This window comes from Prionailurus viverrinus, chromosome E2, assembly GCF_022837055.1.
Source record: "Prionailurus viverrinus isolate Anna chromosome E2, UM_Priviv_1.0, whole genome shotgun sequence".
Taxonomy (NCBI): Eukaryota; Metazoa; Chordata; class Mammalia; order Carnivora; family Felidae; genus Prionailurus; species Prionailurus viverrinus.
Window position 1 is genome coordinate 47,462,021 of NC_062575.1, and position 23,617 is coordinate 47,485,637.

General features: G+C 48.9%; 1 protein-coding gene across 1 annotated transcript in view; it reads left to right on the forward strand.

Moving 5' to 3' along the window:
* Positions 1-2,329: 2,329 nt before the first annotated feature.
* ACTN4 (actinin alpha 4) overlaps positions 2,330-23,617 on the forward strand; it is a 71,282-nt gene continuing 49,994 nt past the window's right edge. Inside the window, exon 1 of the mRNA XM_047835997.1 lies at positions 2,330-2,563. Within this exon, the coding sequence (XP_047691953.1) occupies positions 2,402-2,563 (162 nt within the window). The 5' untranslated portion in view covers positions 2,330-2,401. The remainder of the gene's footprint in view (positions 2,564-23,617) is intronic.

Consider the following 23,617-nt stretch of genomic DNA (forward strand, 5'->3'; position numbering starts at 1 on the left):
TTCATTCACGTAAGATTTATTAAGCTTCTGTCTTGTGCTAGACGCTGCTTCAGAGACTAGGGATACAGCAGTGACCAAAGATCCTCACTCTCATGGGCTGACGTTCTTGGGAAGGAGACAGATAAACACGGTAAATAAGCTAAATGGTATGTTGAATGGTGATCAGTACTCCGGAAGAAAAGCAAAGGAGGGAAGGTGTAGGATGCTATTTTACTAAGGTGGTCAGGGAAGGTCTCACTGAGGAGGTGATATTTCTGCAGACCTGTAGGAGAGGAGGCTGTGTAAGCCCCAGGGATCCAGTAACTGGGAACAGTGTTCCAGGCAGTGGTAACAAGGTATCATCCAGCACAAAGGCCTGAGGCTCAACGTGCCTGGTATGTTTGAGGAACACCAAGGAGGTCAGCAGTGTGGCAGAAGCTCAGAGATTGAGAGGGAGAGAAGGAGGTGAGCTGGGAGAGGAAATGCCGACAAGATGGGGAAGACCTTGTGAAGCTCCAGGGGTCTCTTGTTTCAAAAGCGGGGCTGGGCTGGGCCAGGGCAGGGAAGACTTCTTCTTCAGCCTTTCCTCCTTTCCTTGACTTTGACTTGTACTCAGTGTTGCACCAAGGAGGGGTTCTGAGCAGAGGAGGGAGAGACTTGATTTGACTCAGGTGTTTACTGGCTCCCTTGGGCTTCCTGCGGGAAAGAGAGTGGGGTTGGGGGACCAGGAAGGGGAGCAGGAAGCGGGTGAGAGGCCGGTGCAGTGGTCCAAGGAAAGACAAGGCAAGGGTGGACAGGACTAGGGTGGGGCCATGGCGGGGGGGGGGGGGGGGAGAATGGGTGGATTTTGTATATACTTAAAAAAAATTTTTTTTAACGTTTATTTATTATTGAGAGACAGACAACGTGAGCAGGGGAGGGGTGGGGAGAGGGGGAGACACAGAATCGGAAGCAGGCTCTAGGCTCTGAGCTGTCAGCACAGAGCCCGACCCGGGGCTTGAACTCACCAACTGCGACATCATGACCTGAGCTGAAGTCGGTTGCTCAACCAACTGAGCCACCCAGGTGCCCCTGTATATACTTTTAAGATAGAACTGACAGAATTTCCTGAACTGGATGTAGGGTGTGAAGACAAAGAGGAGGCAAGGATGAATGCAAGGTTTGTGGCCTGCAGAGCTGGAAGACTGCAGGTGCCATTAACTGTGATGGATGGGGATGACTGTGGGGTGATCAGGTTTGGGAAGATCAGAAGCTTAGCTTTGTATATTTAAATTTGAGAAGGCGGGGCGCTTGGGTGGCTCAGTCAGTTTAGTGGCCAGCTCTTGATTTCACTTCAGGTCACGATCTCATGGTTGAGATTTAGCCTGGCGACTGGTTCTGTGCTGACAGCATGGAACCTGCTTGGGATTCTCTCCCTCTCTCCCTCTCTCCCCTTACCCCGTCCACATGCTTTCTCTCTTTCAAAACAAATAAAAAATTTTTCGAGAGGGCTATTAATGTGGCAATGTCATTTATCTGTATTTATTTGCTTATATATTGTTGCTCTCCCCCTTTTGAGCCACTTGAGAACTAATCATGTTTGTCATGCTTAGCACTCCATTGCCAATGCCCAAGAGCAATGCCTGGCACACTGTAGGTGCTCAAATGAATGTTTGTGGAATGAATGAAGAATAGACAAGTCTCCAAACTCCTTTACCTTCCCAGTCAGCCAGTATCTATTCCAACCCACCTAATTCTCATGTCTATTTCATGAATCCTTCACGTCTGTGTTCAAGTGTCCTCCTTTTCTGAAAAGCCTACCCTGAGTACTTTTTAAAAATATTCCATTCATGCTTAATTTTTCTCCGTAACACTTATCACCTTGGGATATCCTTCCTAAAATTTTGTTTGTTATCTTCCTTCACTACAAGGTAGTTCCACAAGGGCAAGGATTTTTGTCTCTCTTGTTCAGTGCCAACGCGTAAAACATGATCTGGCACACAGGAGGCGTTTAATAAATATTTGTTGAATTTGTGTTGTCGAATGAGAATACAGGCCCCAGCAGGTTAAGGCTTGATGGCGGGACCCGCCTTATGAATCATTCATGATACGGCCCCGCCCACAGGCGGAGAACGCGCGCTCACGCGGGAGAGGGGACGCGGCTCGTACTTGGGCCGAAAGGGTGGTCCGGGAAGTGGACTCTGCGCAGGCGCCGAGCTCCCCGAGGCGGGTCTCAGCCCTTTCCTGGTTAGGAGGCGCGCGCGCGCGCGGGAGGGCGGCGGCGGCGGCGCGGTGCGCAGGCGCGGCAGGCAGTGCGCAGGCGCTGGGGGAGGGCGGGCTGAAGCAGCTGAAGCGGCGGCGGCGGCGGCGGCGGCGGCTCGGGCAGAGGGGCGGGAGCTGCGGCGGGAGCGGACGGGCTGGTGGGCGAGCAAGAGGCGGCGGAATGGTGGACTACCACGCGGCGAACCAGTCGTACCAGTACGGCCCCAGCAGCGGGGGCAATGGCGCCGGCGGCGGAGGCAGCATGGGCGACTACATGGCCCAGGAAGACGACTGGGACCGGGACCTGCTGCTGGACCCGGCCTGGGAGAAGCAGCAGCGCAAGGTGCGCGGCCCGCGGGCCGGACGGGCTGGAAGGGGCCGGAAAGGGGGTTGGAGGGTCTTGAGAGACAATTGGAGGGTCTGTGATGGGAATCGGGGGTGTTGAGAAGGAATTGGCGGGATTGGGAAGGGGTTTGGAGTCCTGAGAAGGAATTGTAGAACTTGGGCAAGGAATTGAGAGTCTGAAGAAATCATTGGCGGCCTAGTAGGGAATATGGAAGTCTGAAAAAACGAATCAGAGAGCCCGATGAAGGAATTGGACGGTCTGGGCGGGATATTGGGGGAAATCGAGAGAAGCTTGTAGCCTCTAAAATGGAATTGGGGTCTAAGGCGGGGTGGAAGGTTCAGGGGATGGTTGGGGGTGCGGAGAGAAACGGGGGAGTCTGGAATTCGTGGGCCAGGATGGAATTAATGTCGGGGAGCCTGAACAGGAGCTCGAAGATGGAGGGGGTTATTTGGAGTGCAGAAAGGTCCGAAGGTTGGGGTTGGGGGGAGTTCTAAAGGGGATGGAGATTCTGGAAGTCTGAAGATGGAGTAGGGGTGCTAAGAAAGGAATGTGGAGTCTGAAGAGTAGTGGGGGGGGGGGGAGACCTGGGAGACTTGGAAGATGAGAGGGGCAGAGGAAAGAAGTGGGTGTGAGACTGTGGCATGGGGTGTGAGGATGGGCAGGGGTGCGAACAGAAGAAGGGAGCTGTAAGAAGTGCTTGAAGGGTTGAGGATTATTTGGAGGGCCCTGTTCTAAAGGGAAGAGGAGAAGATTGGGAAGCAGGAGGAGTGAGGAATTGATGAACAGGGTGAAGGGGATGGTCCCTGGAGTGTTTGAAGAGGGGATTCTGAAGAACTGATTCAAGGTTGAAAAGCTAGGTAGGGGGTTGGATGGAGCCTAAGGAAAAGGTAGTGTGGAAAAGGTGAGCATGGTGGAGAGAATGTGAGCGACGGAATGGCGGGTAATGGGAGGGAGGTTAGTTTAGGAAAATGAAAGTCTCATTAGGAACACAGTGTGTGAGATGGACCGAGGAAGAGGAAGGAATTTGGAGGGGGGAGGGCTTTTAGAGGCGCAGTCCCGGGACTGCAAAGTGGGGTGGTGGGGGGAGGGAGAATAAGGGAGGAAGCAGCGAGTGTCCAGGAAGAATTGCGTCTTTGGGGGGGAAGGGGTGAAGGGACCCTAAAGCAGCGTCTGTTTTCAGGTGGCATGTTGGGGTGTGGAAGCAACTTAGGGGGGACCACAGTAGTGAAAGGGAGATCAAAAGGAGTGGAAGGCCCAGAGGAGGTATTGGGGCGGGGGGCGGGATAATTCAAGGTGGTTGAGGAGGGGAGCTCTCATGATAGAAGAGAGGGTTTGAGTGTGTGCAGGAAGAGCCAAAGAAAGGAGTCTGTTGAGTGGGTGTGTGTGTTGGGAGGGGTTGTGTAACGTGTGTGTGGAGAGAGTAGCAGGTACTCAAAGTTAGAGGCTTTTAATATGTTCTGGAGATCGGGGTTTCCTTCCCAGGTTTGTTACTAATCAGTTTTGGGGTCCTGGGCAAGACCCTTGCTCTCGTAGTACCGTTCTGTCATGTGGAAAATGAGGAGGGGTCGAAGGAGGCCCTTCTGTGATGCTGCAGAGATGGATGTGTCTGGTATTGGGACTTGGGAGGGTGGGCTTGGTGGGGTTTTTCAGGAACGTGGCGGGCAGACTCAAGGTGTTTGAGCGGTGAGCTGAGGGACGAGAGTGGAGAGTGTGACTGGAAGCCTCCTGAGGGTGTGAATTGGCACTCAGGGTGTCTTTGCAGCACCCCCCCCCCCCCCCAGCATGGAGGGAGAGGGTGAAAGGAGCAGCTGTTCCAAGGCAGCCTGGGGTGGGGCCTGGCATAACCTTGAGTAAATTCCCAGCCTCTGCTTGAATTTCCTCATCGGTAGTGGGGGTGGTGGTGGTCTTATCCATTGAGCCACCTACCTCAGGGTGGGCAGTTTGAGATAATCTGAACTACAAATGCTTTTTGAGGGTAGGGTGAGGTCTAGCCAGCAGCCACAAACAATAATTTATTGCCTGAGGCAGTGCTGGGTTGGAAAAGGTTAAGAGTTGCCAGGAGACTTGGAAAGTCGGGAGGGGGACAGGGGGCCACAGGATTATTTTTGAGAATTTCTGGGATCTGTCTTCTCCAGCTCCGAGTGCCTGGGAAGGTGAATCCCTCTTTTCTCTCAGGTACTGGAGGTGAGGGAACCTTCCTTTTCCTTCCCTTCCTGTCTTCTACCCTTCCCCAAATGACTCCTTTTGCTAGCTCACTTCCACTCCCTTCTGGGAGTTAGGGTGTGTGCTCCTTCGTGGTTATAGTCTCCCTTGCACACTGGGTGAGGCCGGGGCGCCATTCATGTCTGCCTGGGTGGGAACGAGGACTCAATGGAACCCCAAGGCCTCGCTGCTCTGTGTTATTTTCCCTCTTCCTTTCCTTAAGGACTGGGCAAGGTTGAGGGAAAGGGTCGCTCACAGCGTCCTCTAACTCGGTGAGGACCAGATTCTAGTATGTCCAGCTTTATACCTACTGCAGCAGATATTTACATGTAACTGTTCTTTGCAGAAAAATATTGCTTCGCTGCTGTGCACTCTCCTGTTATGGATCAGGGATCCTTTATGAAGGGGGGGGAGGGGGTAATGGAAAAGAATATATACATAAGTTTGGACTGTCCTTTCCCTTCTAAGAGGACTCTCCCCCTCCCCGCCCCCTGCTCCCTCCAAACAGTCTGGCTGAGTTTTTCGACATTACAGTGTCGCTTTAGTGAATAACAGGTTGCCCTTCTTGCCTCTCCAAGGCTGAGCCCCTGGCACTTGTGCATATATTCACATACTCTGAAAATCTGTGTCCAGGATAGCTGTAGTCCCTTCAAGTGTGTGGAATTGAATTCTTCTAGGGATTAGGCAAGGGTTGGTTCGAGTCAGGGTGTGTGTGGCTTCCGGTGAAGCCATTTGCCCTGACTTCTGAGACCCCTGTAACCAAGGCATTACCTGATAAGTAGGTTATGCAACATTTCTGACGTGGAAGGTCCTAGCTTTTCTCCTGGGGATGGGCAAAGGACTGATCTGGTTTTTGAGCAGATTCTCCAGCAGTTACAGTTCTCGGCCACAGTTCTTTCTCCTAGTTGCCAAAAGGGGCCTGGGTAGCCTTGCTACTACCCCTGCTCTCCAGGATAGGAGAGGTCTCTTGACAGCTCGTCCAGAACCTCTTCAGTAGATCAAGAAGAAATGCCTCCTTTGCTGGGCTTGCATGTTCATTGAAACATCACTGCTCACAGGGCAGGGCCTCACTGTTTAGACCCCTGACCTTTGGCTCCGGCTGTATTAAGGGTGAGTTAATTATTTGAACGTTCTGATGGTGTTTTGTTTTTCTCCGACAGGGTTTTTTTTTTTTTTTTTTTTTAAGGCTAACAATAGACGCCCCAAAGTAGCCATCTGTTATTTTGTTCCATTACTTTAATTGCTTCCCTCTTGGGATCTGGCTAAGACTGACAGGTCCTTAGCAGCTTTTAAAATTAAATAACATACCTACAAAAAATAAATAAATACATACATAAATCGATGATAAAAACTTAAACGAACTTAACTATCATCTAGAAATGAGACTGCAAATATGGGAGGGGGACAGCTATGCTCTGCACTCTTGGGAGATGGGTGGGGGAAGCCACTGAGCCACTAGCACTCTATTCCCTCCCCATCCCCTGACACTGTGTTTCGGAACACAGCTTTTCTGATGACTGCCAAAGAGGGGAGGTGTTGGGGGAACGGCCCCGGGAGTAACAGCGCCCCTGGTAGCCACTCACGCTCACTCAGTCGAGAGCTGGTCTGTGAAGTGGGAGCGGTGCCTGCTGATACATCTAATCCTAGGCGGTCCAGGGTGGCAACCCAGGGTTGCCCTCTGCCTTTTGAAACACCCTCCCTGGTTCCGGCTTCCAAGACCAACAAAGAGGCTACCCTGGCAGCAGGGAGCTGACTCACCCTCTGGGTTGGGACTGGGGCTAAATGGTTTTATTTAAGGGCAGCCAATTGCCTGGCCTCAAGCAGACTTCCTTGTGGGGAAAGTGTTTGGTGACATGTTGGAGGAAAACAGCCCTGGAAATGAGGGTGATGTTTTAATATCGGTGTTGCTGGTGCCGTTAAACTCCCGAGATGCAGTCAGGGAGGTCATTTAAGAGGTGCGAGCGCACTCTCAAAACGTCTTCTTAATCAGATTTCAGGGGAGCAGGGACCAGTCTGCATTCTGGTCTTAAGCCTCTGGGGTGGGGACCTCTGTCATTTAAAATTTAAACCCATACTCCAGCCATGGCAGACTTTGGCCAGACGGCACTGTTTTCCAGCTACCTGAGTGAGTAGCAAGAGTAGCAGAGGACAGTAAAGCGAGTGGAATCAAAAGAGAATCGATTTGAGAAGGCGCAAGGAGTTTCTGAGACCGTGGAGATGAATACGTTTGGCTTTTGCTGGATTGGTTGACAGTGTGCTGGGATTTGTACAAGCCTTTGACCAAATCTTAGGGTTCTTAAAACAAGGATTCCCTTACTGCCTCCACTGGGGGGGGGGGGGGGGGGGAAGGGCAAAAATAATAAGCGAGCAGCAGTTTGCACTAGTATCAATTGCTCCTTCAAGTTTTCTGAATAGCTAAGTAGCAACATGTTTAGCTCTTCCCTGGCATTTTGTATATCTTAACTTATTTATTGTGTGTGAGAGAGAGACAGAGTGTGCACGCGAGCAGGGGAGGAGCAGAGAGAGAATCCCGAGAAGGCTCTGCACCGTCAGCTCAGAGCCTGATGCCGGGTTTGAACTCACAAACTGTAAGATCATGACCTGAGCCAAAATCAAGCGTCAGACACTTAACTGACTGAGCCACCCAGGCAGCCCTAGTATATTCTAGACCAGTGTTTCCCCCCAGTTTATCCCTATTTCCTTCCCTTAGTGATGTCCATAGTCTCATCAGTCACGTTCAAGTCCCTTCCCTCAGTTCACTCCCACTGCTTTTATTTATGTATTTATTTTATGGAATAACGAAATACTCATGTTACCTTGTTTAAGCTCCTCTTCACCCCTTTTCTTTTTCCATGGAAATAAGAGGCAAGTGATAGCAAGGTGGTCATTCAATGGCAGTGGTGGCTGAAACACAGGTAGGTAGGCAGGCGGAAGTTTCTGCTTGAGCAGATTTCAAATTCTGTCATCCATGGAGGTTTGAAAGAAGTCTTTATAGCACGGGTGGTTTGAGAGTCCAATATTAGTCCTCGTTTAGGAGGAGTTTAAAGGTTAAAACATCAAAGCACAGTTATAAGGAAACTTAGTTTTACAGTGTTGGCAGTCTAGACGCCAATGGCCAGAATTTGTTATAAAGTGTCTGAAAGTGGCACCGTAACATGTGCTTTTCTTCAGGAAGGTTTATGAGTTACATTTTAGTCACTATCTCAGGTATCAAGGAGTGTTAGGGTTAGTGGATCAAGAGAAACAATCGTTTTAAATTCCGGACTCCGTAAAGAGTCATCTTATTGGGTGGAAAATTAACCAGCTGGCTGGGAGGAGAAGGATCTTGCCTCCCTCCATCCAGAAAGTGAAATCTTCATGTGAATTTAACTGGCAAGGGTGTCTTTACATCCGTGCTGGTGGGAAGTTTTATCCAAGTAGCAGTCTCCCTGGGATTATAAAAATCTGAGACATTTGTCTTGGTGTTGTGCCTTTTTTGGTTGTGTTCTTTCACGTCCTTCCCCCTCCCCTTCCTCTGTAAACAATCGATGCATTAACTTGGAATGTCCAGGGAAAGTCTTGAAAAGCTGGTTGGTGTAACTTGGTTGCCTTCTCTTTAGTCTGAGCAGCAGTGACTCTGGAAGAAGCCAGTGGCCTTTTTCTTAGGTGTAATTTATTGAAGTGACTGGGAAGCCAATGGATTGAGCTTATTTGGGATTTGCTATTTGCCACCTATTTCTGTGCTGGCATCTGCATTTCTGGGATGAGCCCCATCCCCCCAAGAGTGAGGAACCATCCTGCGTTTCCAGAAGAGACGTGGTTCCCCCAGCCAGAGCAGCTGCCGCCCCTGCCTCCTTGCACCTGCCCTTGTCTCCCTGTTTCCTAAACTGTAGTCATTTGTGATTTTTTCATACCATTTAAAATTTTTAATACACCTAAAACTTTCTTTAAGTCAATTTGCCTTAGTTTTAAAAGGAAAAGTTATATAAGTATGATACATGAAAAACTCAGCCTCCCTGGCCATAAATAGAAGGAAACTGCAAAAATAAACATGCTGAGAACCAAACAATGTCCTTAAATTCTAGCTAGGTTTTATTCCCGCTGAAGGCTCTGGGCCTGAGGCCTGCTCTCTTTGTTAAAAAGAGAGATTGGCAAGTGTCAGTGAGGTGCTAAAGACCATAGAACCAAGCAGAGACTTTCCCTTTGAAGTAATCAGAAGGTTTACAAGAATATCAAAGGAGGGGCGCCTGGGTGGCGCAGTCGGTTAAGCGTCTGACTTCGGCCAGGTCACGATCTCGCGGTCCGTGAGTTCGAGCCCCGCGTCGGGCTCTGGGCTGATGGCTCGGAGCCTGGAGCCTGTTTCCGATTCTGTGTCTCCCTCTCTCTCTGCCCCTCCCCCGTTCATGCTCTGTCTCTCTCTGTCCCAAAAATAAATAAATGTTAAAAAAAAAAAAAAAAAAGAATATCAAAGGAATAAGCTCATGGTGATTCAAGGGTTAACGTAGGATGTGAATAATCCTTAAAATCTCCCAAGTGTGCATGCCACACTTGGAAAAAAAGATCTCATTCAACCCTGGAAACATTCCGGGCAGAGTGACTTACCCAGGAACACACACCCCACCTTGCTGTACTTGAACACATCACTCAAGATCACAAGACTCTGGATTTATCTCTGCTTTCAAATGTTAGGCGTTTTTGTTTGTTTTTGAAGAAAGCAGAGCCACTTTGTAAATACAAGAATTGTGGGCTTATCGCTTGCTCCTCACACAGCTTTCTTTTTAAGGCTCTGGCTTTCTTACACATACACACTGAAAGTTTGGCTGCCCCCAGGAATAAACTGCACTGCCCTCCTGTTTGGGTATCTGAATCTTAGATTCTAAAAGGAAAGCAGTGCCCTCCTGCCGAGTTAAGAAAGGCTTATTTAAATGTTTTTCTTCCAAATAGCAGAGCAGAACAGATTCTTTGTTTTCCAGTGGAACTATGGACACAGGGCAGAAGTAGTTGGAAGTGGCCGTTACTACTTGGGGAACACAATGAAGTCATCTTGGGAAATATCGTTGACGGTGTTGAAATGATTGAATGGGATGCTAGAACACCAGCCACACAATAGCATTTGTGTCTTCAGCTTCGGGCAGGAATAAAGAAGACATTGTGGTTTGTTTTATGCTTTTTAAAGTCCCCCCCCCCCCCCCGAAGGTGTGGGTCTGAGTGATGTCTGTCACTGGCTTTCTAGTGGGTTTTTCTTTTCATCTTTCCCCCTCCTTGATGGCTGTTGAGAGTGGGTGGAAGCCACATTCTAGGTGGATGGGAGGCCGTGCCAGGGGCAGGCAGTAGGCCTTGCTCCTCGTTCTCCACAAATGGAGAACACATTTGGTTTTTTAATCTCCAAAAAAGCCTAAGATAGAGGGTTTTCATATCCTACCTCCTGAGTAGTGACTCTGATTTACAAATATCTTAATTAGCAGCCATCCAGGAGGGGGGCATAGCAGGAAGTAAAATGGATATATATTTTTTCTCTTTTTTAAAAAATTATGTATATTTCATTTCGATGGCAGAGAAGGCCAAGTTGAGATTAGAAGAACCATCACGGGAGGAAGCTTGAAAGTGATTCAACCACCAGCCATGCTGGGAGGCTGAGGGGGTGTCACTCTAGGAGAGTTTGTGGGTCTTCAACCTGTGTTATTGAAACGACAGGCTTTTACCAAACGCCGAGGGTGGTGTTGGAAGTCTGCCTCAGTCAGTGTCATTGCCTCCGTCTGTGCATGTGTAATAGTCAACATGTAAGTCTTTGATCAAAATCTGGGTATGAGTAAAAGGTGTTTAGTTGATGTCACCATGGAAACTGAGTCACTTATTGTTTTGGGGAGCGCCTCCATCCCAGAGGCAGCACTAATGGTGGAATGTTGGGCTGTTGGGCAGAAATCTGCCACCAGCCGGTCTCCCAGGAAAGTCTCCACAGGCACCGTGGCCGTGCTGGGTGGGTGGATGAGAAGCTTGTTTCCTGGTGCAGGAATCGGGCCGGGCCATTTTATCCCTGAAGGGCGTGCGTTTGCGCATGAGAGCGGGAGAAGAAAAAGAGTCAACCATGAAAGCCACTGTTGGCTTTGTGGCTGGGATGTGTGCTTTTTCTCCAGGCATTTAGAGTTGGAATCTCAGCTATGTGACTTCTTAATAGCAGGGCAGAATGTGCCTGCATCTTTTGCCTGCTTTCACAAACACTGACAAATTAAAAAGAACTCTGAAGTTTCCAGCAAATCCCAAGTGCAGTTCATTCCATGATAACATTAAAAACAAAAAAATCTACATCCTTCCTACCCCAGCTCTGACAGTAAATAAACTTTTTTCTCCCTGTTACTTCCCCCTCTTTCCTTTAAGGGATTGAATACCTTTACATTAAACTCTGAATCTGATGAAAATATTTACATGCTTTTACAAAGTACTTATTTGGCTCTTGCTGGCATGGATTGTGTTTGGAAGAGTCAGGTTTTCTGTTTTGTTTTGTTTTGTTTTTTTAATTTTGTAGGCTTGTATGGTCTTCCAGTTCTGCCTTATGATATAAACTCAGTTTCAGAATTCAAAATGTCTGGAAGCAGCTGGTTTTCCAGGCTGGTTCAAGGGCGGTCTGATGAATCAACCCTTCTTACAGGCTGTCTGCTAACCAGTCCTGGAAGGTCTCCAGACGGTAAACATCACCAGGATTGTGAGGCAGGTTTTTTTTTCTTTTTTTTTTTCTTTTTTTTTTTTTTTTTTTGGTCATTTGAGCTATGCTGCCAAGTCTGGGAGGGTTTGACTTTCTGTAAAACAGAAAGGTCTGTATCAAGATGTCTTTTTCAGAGATGTCAGGCCTGAAGTCACCCAGTGCTATGTCTGCTGGTAGAGTGAGAGGAAATACCTAGCCTGATTTGGGGAGTGCGTTCTTGACCATTTTGGGAAACCGATTTTCCCCTTCCTTTTGTAACTTTCTTTAACTCACTGACACAAAGGCAGTCTGCAGAAAAGAATCCAGTCCGTCGATCCATTCTAGGGACGGTTGGCCCCAAGCTGCGTAATGTCAAGGAACCGGGCCCGGCTCTTACCTGCTGCCCAGAAACACCCTAGAGATTCAAAGGGAACAAGATTTCACCATAAAAATAGAAGACTCACTGCTCATTGAGTTCTCTTTTTGCAGCTACCTTAGACTTGAGAAAGTTCTGGGCCTCTTTAATAAACAACCACAAAGCAATGCTTGCCAAATACGGCCTGCTCCAGGGCTACAGGGTTAGCTTAGGAGACAACTTTCTTGCCTAAAAATAAATGCGTGTTCCTATCAAACATTCCAAGCATTGTTTAAACATGAGACTTCTGAGTAGTAGTTCAGGCTTTGTGGGTTCACTTATATCAGAATGTGGGCAGTTTGGGGAGCCAGCTCCCCATTTTGGGATTGGCCAGTGGCCACCAAGGAAATCAGATGATCAAATGCAAACCATCTTCCATCTCATTTCTGTATATTCTTGATCTATTTATAGGCTGATGGGGGAGACAGAGAGCAGGCATATAAGCAAAGTAGGCAATTTCAGACAAGATGGCGTGATGGGGGTGTCAATTAAATAATAATAATTGCTAGCATGTTACCCTGTGCTCGACTCTACCCTAAGCGCTCTACCTGGACTGTGAGGTAGGTATTGTTACCCTAACCGGACAGGTGCGGAAATGGGAGTTTAAGTCACTTACTCGAGTGACAGTGCCAGGATTTGAACCTGGAAGGTCTGGTTTTCAAGCCTGTGCTCCTGTATCTACATATACTACAGTCTGGTGATTGGGAATGGCTTGGGGAGAGGCGGGTGAGGGGACTAGGGCACAGCGCAGGCACTTTCGATCAAGAGGAAGATCTTGGAAGACATGATAGTTTAGCTATTCCCTAAGGGATGAGGGAGGGAGCCAAGAAAGCATTATGGGTAGGCTGTTCCAAGCAGGGGGCCGAATGTGTGGAGCCCATGAGGAACAGAAAGAAGGGCAGAGTGGCCAGAGCAGGGCATGTAGAAAAGACAGTCACAGCTCTCTCAGAGCTTTTTTGTTGGAAATGGCGATGAGGCCTAGAGTCTACAAATTCAGTGCCTCTTAGATTCCGTTAGTCCAGGAACCCCATGCTTCCAGGATTCTGGCCCTGCACCCCTTTCCTCTCGGGGCCCCTGGACCGGCCAAACCAGAACTGACTTCTGAAGTGGGAATCCTGGGACTGTGGAGCATTAAACTAAACAAAAGCTTCAATTATCTCTGTGCTCATTGCTGCAGTAGACACCTGTGTTTGATTAAAGCGTCGGTAACTTTTGAATCTGGCATTTTACAGCACCGTGGACTCATGTGGCCTTGTACTGTCTCTCGTAGAGAACTTAACTCTTACCCTCTGAACAAATTCCAGTCCCCTTCAGTCCCATCAAGAGGCCGCTTGATTTATAAAGCATCTCTGGTAAAATGTTGTGGTTGCCTCTTTGAAGTGGGAAGCCAGGGAGCCTGATTTTTTTAACTGGCTCTTCTCCTGGGACTTCCCTTTCTCTGTAAATCCCTCTTCCATTTACTCAGTATTTCCGCCTTGTTTCTTTTGGTCAGGTGCAGCCGTAGCTAGCGTGGTCCTAGTTCCGGGAGACGTACATGCAGGCTGATTGGTTCTGAGACGTTCAGCTTTCCGTACCCCACTGGAAGCCAGTCCAGTAACACCGTGGATTTCATTTTGCCCATGGCTCCCCATCTGAAGGCACGCCTGTCAGACTAGTTATGTGGCTTTCACTCAGGGTGGGAGGAACAGCGACACAGCTCTGGGCTGTCGGTGGACACTGTGTACACACAGCACCCAGCAAGAAGCTGAGTTCACAGACCGTAAAGCGTCCACCTTGAACGTGGGCTGGGATTCCCTTTGCCCTGCCCTTTGTGCAATTCGGCAGCAAAAATCATCCCTGTTGACAGACTAGAAAGGAGTGAATGAATATGAAACCGCCCTGTGATGGCATGGCCAGCCAGCTTCTTGGGCTGGAAAGAAGATGGCGAGGTTTCCACTCTCCTGGCAGAATACCCATGTGAACTTGTTAAATCTTTTAAGTAGCTGTATAGGAGGGGAGATAAGTGCATGTGTTTTTATCCTTATCGCCTTAAATACAAAAATAAAACCTCCCCTTTATAAAACCAGTTCAGAGTGGGAAGAAAGTGTAATGGCAAATGGAAAACGTGGCCAATTATATGGAGTCCTACCCCACGTTTGGGATACAGCTGTAAGTTTCCACGGTGGGTGGCTTATTATGCATTTATGCTGAGCTGAACCTGCTCCAGGCTGTTCCTGCAGATAGAAAAGGAAAGGCTTGGGGGTGGGGGGGGGGGGGTGGGGGTGAAAGAGCTGTCTCTTTCCATCACACTGTAAAGACTCAGAAGGTCTTTTGAAAGACTTTAGCACTTGTCACTTAGGTAGCAGAATTGGGGGCCGCAGAGCAAAGTGGGTCTGCATTTTATAGCCAGCCAGCGTGTTGTGTAACATGAGTTGGGGCTTCATGGGCTGTGGAGTCCAGCACTCAGGTAGAAACATGACCGCCAGGGCCAGACAGCAACCCTCGCTGGGCCCCTCTGCAGAGCGGAGCTCCACACTGTGCCTTCAGGGGTATGAGAGAAACCGGAGACCTAGCCCATGCTCTCAAGGAGCTCACGGTGTAGATGGGGAGAGAGCAAAGCCGCATGAGACTTCAGAAGGACACTAAGCGGCACGCCGACGAGCCCGCAGCACTCTAGCTGTGTCCCAGGAGAGCAAAGGGGTGAATAAGGGCAGGTGGGGTCAGTCATGGAAACTTTCATAAAGGAGGTGAGTGTTCAGGAGGGGTCGGCCTTTGCCCCAGCTGTGCACAGGTTTCTGGGGGAAGTATTAGGGGGTCTCTTGTGCGACTGAACAGTAGCCCTTAGATGTGTCTTACGAGCAGTCCTACCACTTCCTTCCGCTGATGAGCATTGTCTTTGGGGAGTTTCACGTTTGAGGCACCATGCTCGGTATATCTTGGCCATGCCTTGAAACCTCTGAACAGCCAGATCCCAGGGTCCGAATCCATATCCGTTCACAGGGCCTGTCACTTTCACGGCTGTCGTGGGCAGGCCAGACGTCCCATGTGGGAGTCTGCCCTGACTAAGCCTTTCCAGGGCATTTGTCTTCAGCTTGCTGATGGTCCCTTCACAATAAGCACAGGCCTGAGAAAAAGGAAGGGAGAGAGACTCGCTTCTTCGGTCCAGGAGTCTCTCCAAGCCTTGCGCCTCGTGGCCCATACGGGTGTGTGATGTCACCACTGCCTCCTAGTCCAGACGACCACTCAGTTCTGTACTGAGATCACAGAAATGAGTAGGGTTGGTCCCCGACAGCCTGGTTGGTTGGTGTGCCACAGTTAACATGCTGTCCCTGGAATGAGGGTGGCCTGAAAGTGTTCTGCCTTGAAAGTTTATTCTTGCCTGCCAAGCTCGGCTTACAGGTGCTATTTTTTTCTTTAAATAAACGCCTTAGAGCTGGCTTGTGGAACTTAGACTTCCCATCCCAGGAAATACTCCAGTGTGTTTAAAAAAAAAAAAAAAAAACACCATTCATTCAGGTGCTCGTGGCCAACTGTGTGATTCAACTAGTGCAGTGCCCTTGATATGCTTTTCCAAGATTGACATACTTGAGTTGCAGTCTGTGGCCCCACTGCAAGATAAGGTCCGGTGGCTGCCCCATGCCTCATTCTTTGTGTGGTTCCGGGTTGGGTTTTTCTCCCTTCAGTCATGATGCTTGAGAGCTGTGACACAGCTCGGCTCATGCAGGTGAAGTAGTGGCTGAAATCATCCAGTAGAACCTGGCCTCCTCCTTTAGACTGCCTGGGACCAGTAGGTTTGCTGTGGAAGGATTTGGTGGCAATGGTGAGGGGGGCAGGTGTTCCCCAGAATGAGCCAGTCTTTGTAGCTTGGCACCTAACTCTTTGTGCCGTTATGGAGAGAGAGCTGCAGAATATTAGCAGAGCCGGTGTGTTTGTTTATCCAACTTATTATGGCTGCAAGGCGGGGTCCGCCTGACCATCCTTGGGGGGGGGGGACTTTTCCCCACTTCTGAAAGGCTGCAATGGAAGTGGACTTCCTTTGAGGAGAGAACCTGGGGCTCATTAGTTGTCGTTGGAGAACGCTTGCTCTGCCCACCTTTTGGGAGAGCTTTCTGGGGGAGGAGTTGCAGAATTTATAGGGTCACCAAGTTTCATGCGCGAACCCGGGCTCTGGGAAGAGCTGCCTGCTTAGCTAGTGGGTTAACCGATAGCACCCAGCCTACCCACCAGACTAGAGGAGGCGGCTCAGATGTCACTGGGATTCAGGCTGTCTCTTGGCCCAAGTAGCTGCAGCCTGGGAGGGGGCGTTGAGGGTGCTGAGCTCCTGTGGGAGGGGGTTCCTGCGCTTCCATCTCCATACTTGGTTCTGGTGACGGGACCAGAGGAAGTGAAAGGTGTGCGGTGGGAGGAGGGTCAGAGCACAGCCTTTAGAGGGAGACAGACCTGGGTTCTGCACCCATGCCCTCCACCTACTGGCTGTGTGACGCTGGGCAGGTGATAGAGGTTAAACCTCAGTGTCCTCCTTTGAACAGGATCATCATCCTACCTCAACAGGCTGACTCTAGAATTAAATGAGATAGTATATGTAAAACACCTGGCCCAGTGCCCGACACATTGTGCTCAATAAGTGTAGCTTCTTAATGATTACAGCGGCTCACCATCCTGCGTGCAGGTGGGCCCTGCTGCTCGCATCTTCTCTTTAAAGGAGTTAAAGGGACCTGCTGAGACGTGCAGTTCAGTGGAAAGCCACAACATGTGCCCGCATTCCTAAGGTGCCCCCCCAGGGAGCTCTGAACCCTAAAACCTAGCCAGTACCTTCAAAGACGAATCCTCTGTCAAGTGACAACCCGCACTTGAGCCGTAAGTGACACAACCTCTCCCCAGCTTCTGAGGCCATCTGTGCCTCATTGCCTAGGAGGTAGCCTCTTGTTTCTGAGTTGCGAGTCCTGAACGGTTTCGTGTCTGGATGAGCCATAGGCAGTGCTGGCAAGGCTTTTTCATGAGTAACACACAGCTTGTTATTAAGTTTGGGATAAGCCCAGGGGCTCTTTCCCTGGGTCCGCTTCTTTCCCTGTCCCCTTTCCTGCAAAGCAAAAAAAAAAAAAAAAAATCTTTATCCAGTCAAATTAGAAACAACCTCCAGCTTTGGGTCAGCCTGCTTTCTCTCAACTGGGAAGATGTAGAAAGAGGAGGAGCCTTTCGCTACTAACCCCCAAAATAATGATCCAGAAATGCTATCAAACGGCATAGAGGCGTGCGGGAGCCTGCGCCCAGTTGCTGACCCGGAACGTGGGACCTTCTCTAGAGGGCTTAGCGGAGCCATGCCCCTTTCAGGCTCCTTCCCCGGTGCTTCTCACGCCTGCCGCTCCATCCTCTTTACCGCCTTCCTCCTGCCCCCCCTTCCCGAGGTCACTTCCTGATGCCATTCCTCAACTTAGCCCCTATCCCCCCCAAAAGCAATCAAATCCATAACCTAATAAGGCAAAAGAATGAGGAGAATGTCCGCCTCCCAGCCTCTCCCCTAACAGGGCGCAGGGCCGCAGCAAATTTGGAAATTGGAAAATGTTACAATGGAGGGGGCAACTGACTGGTGGGAGGGCTGGGCGTGCAGGCGGGACCCTGCCGGAGGGCCACCCGGTTTGCGCCTTCCAAATCCGGCCGTGCACACCCCCCACACGGTAAAGTGTACCGAAAGTAACAGCCGAGTCAGCTGCACCTCCTGTCGGGATTCTCGCAAGGAGGAGAACCAGAGAACCGAAGGCACCGACATGAAGAGTCCTCAGTGGGAACCCCCTCGGAGAGGCACCCCTCGGTCACGACTGGGACTCTGCAAATCCAAACACTTTCTCCCTCTGAGATGAGCAGTTTTCTTCCCCTTGACTGTGCCAGGGTTAATTTAGCCTGAGCGTTAATTAAAACATGTCGACACTTAGAGTGGGGGCCCCCCCAGAAACCTGTCACCCCTCCTACATCATTATCCTGGGCAAATTGACCTTCTCTGACGCAGTTTCCATTCTCCACTCAGGAGGAGGAACAAGCCCCTCTCTGCCTGGGAGCCTGGGGTGGGGTGGCTGGCTGGGCCAGACCTACTTTGTTTTGGAAGGTCAAGCTTAGTAATTAACCTGAACGCTTCTGGGAGGGGGGTGAAGGAGAAGGAACCAGCGCTAAAGATGTGCCAGGTCTTTCAAATTGCTAATTATCAGCAGGCATGAGGTCATCCGTAAATATATCTAATTCTTTAGCTGTAATTAAGGCGCTCATTAAAAGCGCAGGGAAGTTTTGTTTTTTTTAAAGGAAAAAACACAAAAAGCCTTTGTTTCGACTTGACAGGATGGCTCAAAACAGGCGGAGGACTCAAGGCACAGGACTAGTTTCCTGCCTTAAGAACCTTTACAGGAAATTCACTGAAAACAATATTCTTGACCCTGCCAAAGAGGCAAACCTGGGGTGATGTCATTGTTTGAAGCTGTCACTGTGAGCCTGGCTTTGGGGGAGGAGGGTTGGTGGGATTAAAAAAGGAGTGAGAGAGAGAGAGAGAGAGAGAGAGTGTGTGTGTGTGTGTGTGTGTGTGTGTGTGTGTGTGTGTGTGTGTGTGTTTAGCTGTCTGTACAAGAGGCAAGTCCATTGAAAAGCAGGGCAGGAGGGAAATCACAAGTGGGGGGTCTTTGAAATATTCTTAGCTGTATTCAACTTTTCCAAGTTTAAAAAATTCTCTTTTACTATTTTTGCTCCTCAAAACGCTGCTGCCTTTTTTAAGAGACAGCCTTTTCTGAGCTGTTCCACATTTAGTGCTTTCCTTTATAGTTGGATTTGTGGCCCACAAGGCAGGGCGCTGAGTTCGGCACTAGGTAAACGCTGCTGCTTTTCTGAGAACAAGAGGCCCCATCGTGGAGCGTGGAAGCCGAGACACAGGACTAGTTTAGTGTATCTGTTTCTTCCGCAAAAACCATTCTGGAAAACTACCCAATGCCAGTGAGTTGGCATCTATAAGTTGTTAATCTTCCCATGTGCCTCCAGGAACCGTCTGGAGCATCTCTGAAAAAAGGACAAACTTAGCATCTTGTCATTTTTCTTCTGGCTGGAAGTCTAACAGAGAGGCATAAACACAGTCTTAAAATGAAAGCAACAAAAATAAACTCAAACCAGCCCTGCATGAAGACATTAATGCAAAATATGCAAGCTGGCTTACTAGTTATGCGGCAGAAGACAGTCATAAGAAGATCCAGGCCTGGTTAAGGCGAGTTACGTCTTTTGAGGTGTCTTTTCCGTAGAATTCCAAATAAACTACGGGTGATTTACACAGATGAGGTTATAATACGGTGTCTCATTTCATCTTTGCATGGTCCAGTTTCTTGATAAACCTCTGCAGTGCTAATACAGGAGCAGGGTGCAGTTTAGAGTGCCCCCCACACGGACCTCTCCTTAAACAACATCCTAACAGCTTTAGAGGGAAGTTTGGGGATTCAGTAGGAAATCCATGTAAGTTTCCTGGGGTTCTCATCCTGTGATCTGTTAGTATTCTTTCTTCCCCCCTCCACTCAACTGTTAGGTTAGAGATATAGCAAGAAAGAAAACCAGCGTAGCTCCTGTCCTCATAGAAGTTACATTCTAGAGGGGAAGATGGGCAATGAAATCAATAGTGAAAATGAACTGGATATTAGGGTGACATGTGCATGTGAATGTGGCCTTTGGTTTACTGTTCTCTTCGACATTGACCTCCAGGTGAGTCCTGAGTGTTTGGTTCCTGGTGTGTGGTTTCATAAGCTCCCCAAGGCTGAAGAGTCACCTTGGGATCCAGCCTTTCCTGGAACTATCCTGGTTTGAGACATGTTGCTGGAAAGAAATAACATGTAGGCAAGAAAGATGCTTCTCCTGGTCAAGGAAGCCAGAGTACGCCGGTGTCCCCTTCCAGTGGCATTTAGACTTTGTGTGGGGGAAAAGCCTTGGTGGCTCAGTCTGGTCTTGAGTGGGCGGATAGAAGAGTCTCGAAGCTGTAGGCCTGCTGTTTTTACTTAGATTGTGTGTGTACGTGAGGCAGGTGAGGGGGAGCTGGTGGAGATCATGATGGGGTGGTGGCAAAAACCACAGCCATTGCCTGGGAAGATTGTTGCCCTTGGATTTGCTCGGGCCACTGCTTGATTCTGGAGCTGCTCTGGGCATCTGGAGCCGTGGATTTATGGTAACTGGCAGGAACTGAGCCCCGCATGGCCTCAGGAAGTTGGTGAGGTTAGCACCGCTTTTTGATGGGCTGGTAACACTCCCAGGGCTAACAGGTCATGCTTGTAGTCCTGGGATTCTGTTCTTTGGGAGCACTCTGGAAATCATCTCTTGGAATGCTAGCTCGCTTGCTGATGAGGTAGAAGCAAGAGTTGAGGGAAGGAGGGAGAGGCAATTGCTGCCCAGCCAAAAATCTCAAGGCTCGGTCTTCAATGTATGGAAACTTTAGTGCTTTTCTGATCTTTAGTGGAAATAGCTGTTCACTCTTAGCACCAGTTGGAAAGTGTTGGCAGCCAAAGGGGGGTCATTCCTCTTGGGCCCCACGGAGCCAGTATATCCTGTGTGTCTAACATTTTCCTGACCATACCTTTGCCCCATCTCAGCCTCCCAGCCCCACTATTTGGAAAGAATGGCTCCTAGGTCTCCCAAGGAATTTAGTGTTTGTACTCTAGGGAGTTGGGAGCCACGTAACACCCTCCACTCACTCCCACCTGGGATTTCAGGTTGTCTCTGGGTCTTTGGGAGCACAGCATGGTAGGGTGGAGGCCACAGGAAGCTGGAAGTTGCGGGGAGGGGGGTGCGCTTTGTCCTGGCCTGTAGCTTGTCATTCTGGGTGGGTGGTCCTGTCATTTGAGCCATTGTGAGAGGAATGGATGTGAGTGCTCCTGGTTTTCCTCTGGAGCTGAGGGACTGCTGTCCTGGATTATCATAGGGCAGGTGACAAAAACCAGTGAAGCAGCCTGGGTAGGGGTGGGGCAGCCACAATTCAACTCCGTCTGATTGTGGCCAGGTGGGAATGAAGGCCTGGGACTTCATTTCCCAAGAATTTGGAACATAGTTTTATGAGGCAATTAGTTCAACTTAAAAGAAAAAAACCTGCAAACCATACAAAATGGAGCCTTTTGGGCCCCAAGAGTTACCCATTTGTGACCTCTGACCTTGGACATTTGCATGCTCTTGATCCTGTCTGCCTCTCCTTCCAAAGTTCCTTCTTTCCTCTTGACTAGATTTCTGTTGCTTAATCCTCTTATTGAGAAGGCGAAAATCCATTTTCTTTTGCTCCTTGTTGACAGCTCTGATAAAAGGTGGTTGAAATGAATGGCAGTGAAAACGAGTTGCCTTATCTGTGATTTTCCATCTTTGGACCCTTCCATTTCCTTCCCCTCCACCCCGCCCCCCTTACCATAGATAATTAATTATTAGTAGGCTCTTCAAAATTCCTGTCACCGTGTGCTTGTTTTTAGGACCTGGCTCCATGTTTCTGTGAACAAAAATAGCAGAAAGTGTTTTTTTGTTGTTGTTTTTGCTTTAGAAGGCCCCATACAGCACTTGGATACAAAGGTGGCTGTTCTGCACACACAATGACCCGGTGAACAATGCCAACGTTCAAAATAAGCAGCCAGTTCAAAGTTTGCACCTAAGCAGCAGGTGTACAGAAATACTTAGGATGGATCACTTAAATTTGACTTCTGGAAGATACTGGCAATCTAGGTTTTGTGAAAGAGACCCAATTCTGAGATCTTTGTAGACAGGCCACAATGTGACACTAACTACTGATGAGGGTTGACGGATTTCTGAAAAATAGGATATACTAAGTGTGCAGTAAATTTGTAGATTTAAAAAATTTGACACTTACCCCTGAAAAATTCATATATTTTTTTTTTTCTAAGCTCTAATTGAGGCCCTTGTCAATTGTACGAATGGTCCCACAGAAAAGGATCCTTGTTGAACTTTGCATTTGGATTCGTCTGTCTGGGAAAAGCCAGGAAACTCTCCATAAAGGCATGGCTCTCAACTTTAACTTTTTTGGGCTCTGTTGCCTCCGCACTGGCTTGAGTATTTCCTGGCTCAATTGTTTTCTCAAGCTGGCCTTGAGTCCTTAGATGTTATTTGTGTGCCTAGAAATAGCTGGAGGAAAAATGGTTGTAATGCTTCACATTTCATGTTGCTCACAGACTCTCCTCGGATGGAAACTCTCTCTGCAAGGGAAAGCGCTTCCCACCCAGAAAACCCGCTGGGTGCTGGAGCCTTCACTATATACCCCGGTGAGGAGGATGAGAAAGCTTCTAGCTGTCCACAGACTGTCAGGCCAAGGTTCCTTAGGATAGGGCTCAAAGCAGTAGAAGTTCTCCTGCGTGGGCTTTGCTGCCACTCACATGGACCATACAGGGCGGGACAAGGTTGTGTATGTTTTGATCTGTGTCCTTTTGGTGGATTTGGAATGAACGGAGGAGGAAGGGAGTAAATTATGGAGAAGGGAGAGGTAAAGAAACACATCAATAAGGAGCAGAGGGTGAAGCCTTCTCACTAGTTTTAATTTATTTTATTTTTTATTTTTTCTTCTCACCAGTTTTAAGTAATTGATCCCAGCATGATTGATGGAGAAGATGGGGTGGTCCATCCACTAATTGTGTGTTTGTGTGTGTGTGTGTGTGTGTGTGTGTGTGTGTGTGTGTGTTAAGAGCTCTGCATTTTTTTTTCTTAATATTTATTTTTGAGAGAGAGGGAGAAGAGCGCACATGGGGGAGGGGCAGAAGGGGGGGGGAAATAGAGAATCTGAAGCAGACCTGCACTGTCAATTCAGAGCCCAACACAGGGCTTGAACTCATGAACTGTTGAGATCATGACCTGAGCCACCCACGTGCCCCCATCCATTCATTATTTACTGAGCATTTATCCAGTATGTGTCTGTCATAAACAGGTTACTGGGTAAAATCAAATATGCCTTTCTGTCCTCATGGAGCTTGTAGCCCAGTGGGGAAGATTGGCCCTTAAATAGCAACAACAGCAAAAATCCCAAATATTTAGGGTCTTGCAAGATGTGATCACTTTTATGAAGAAAAAGAGCAGAGCCCTTTAAGAGGGTACAGTGGGGCAGTTTGCTGTAGTTTGAGTAAGAGCCATTAGGGGATGGTGACTGGTTAATGAGACCTGGAGGGTGAGCAGCGGCCAGTTGGGGAGAAGAATGTCACAGGCAGGAGGACCTGAGGAGCGTGGGAAGAGAGGGAGAATGGGACCAGGGTGGCTGGGCCGAGTGGGGAGGGTAATGGGAGATGAGGTCGGAAAGGTGACGGTAGCCAGAACGTGCCTCCAGTCAGGATCTAGGGTTTTATTCTAAAATTTTTTTTTTTATTTTACATTTATTTATTTTTGAGAAACAGAGTGAGACAAAGTGTGAGTGGGGGAGGGGCAGAGAGAGAAGGAGACACAGAATCTGAAGCAGGCTCCAGGCTCTGAACAAGCGGTCAGCACAGAGCCTGATGCGGGGCTCCAACCCACGAACTGTGAGATCATGACCTGAGCCGAAGTCAGATGCTCAACCGACTGAGCCACCCAGGCGCCCCAAGGGTTTTGTTCTAAATGCAGTTGAGAAAGCGTTGATGCCATAAATACTGATTTCGTGCCAGTCACTGTTTGGGGCTCTGAGTACATAGCTGTGAAGAAAACCAGCAACACCAGCCCTTGCCTTCATGGGGCTCCCAGTCAAGTGGAACACCATGGAAGCATGTCTGTCTGTCTGTCTTTCTTTCTTTCTTTCTTTCTTTCTTTCTTTCTTTCTTTCTTTCTTTCTTTCTGTTTATAT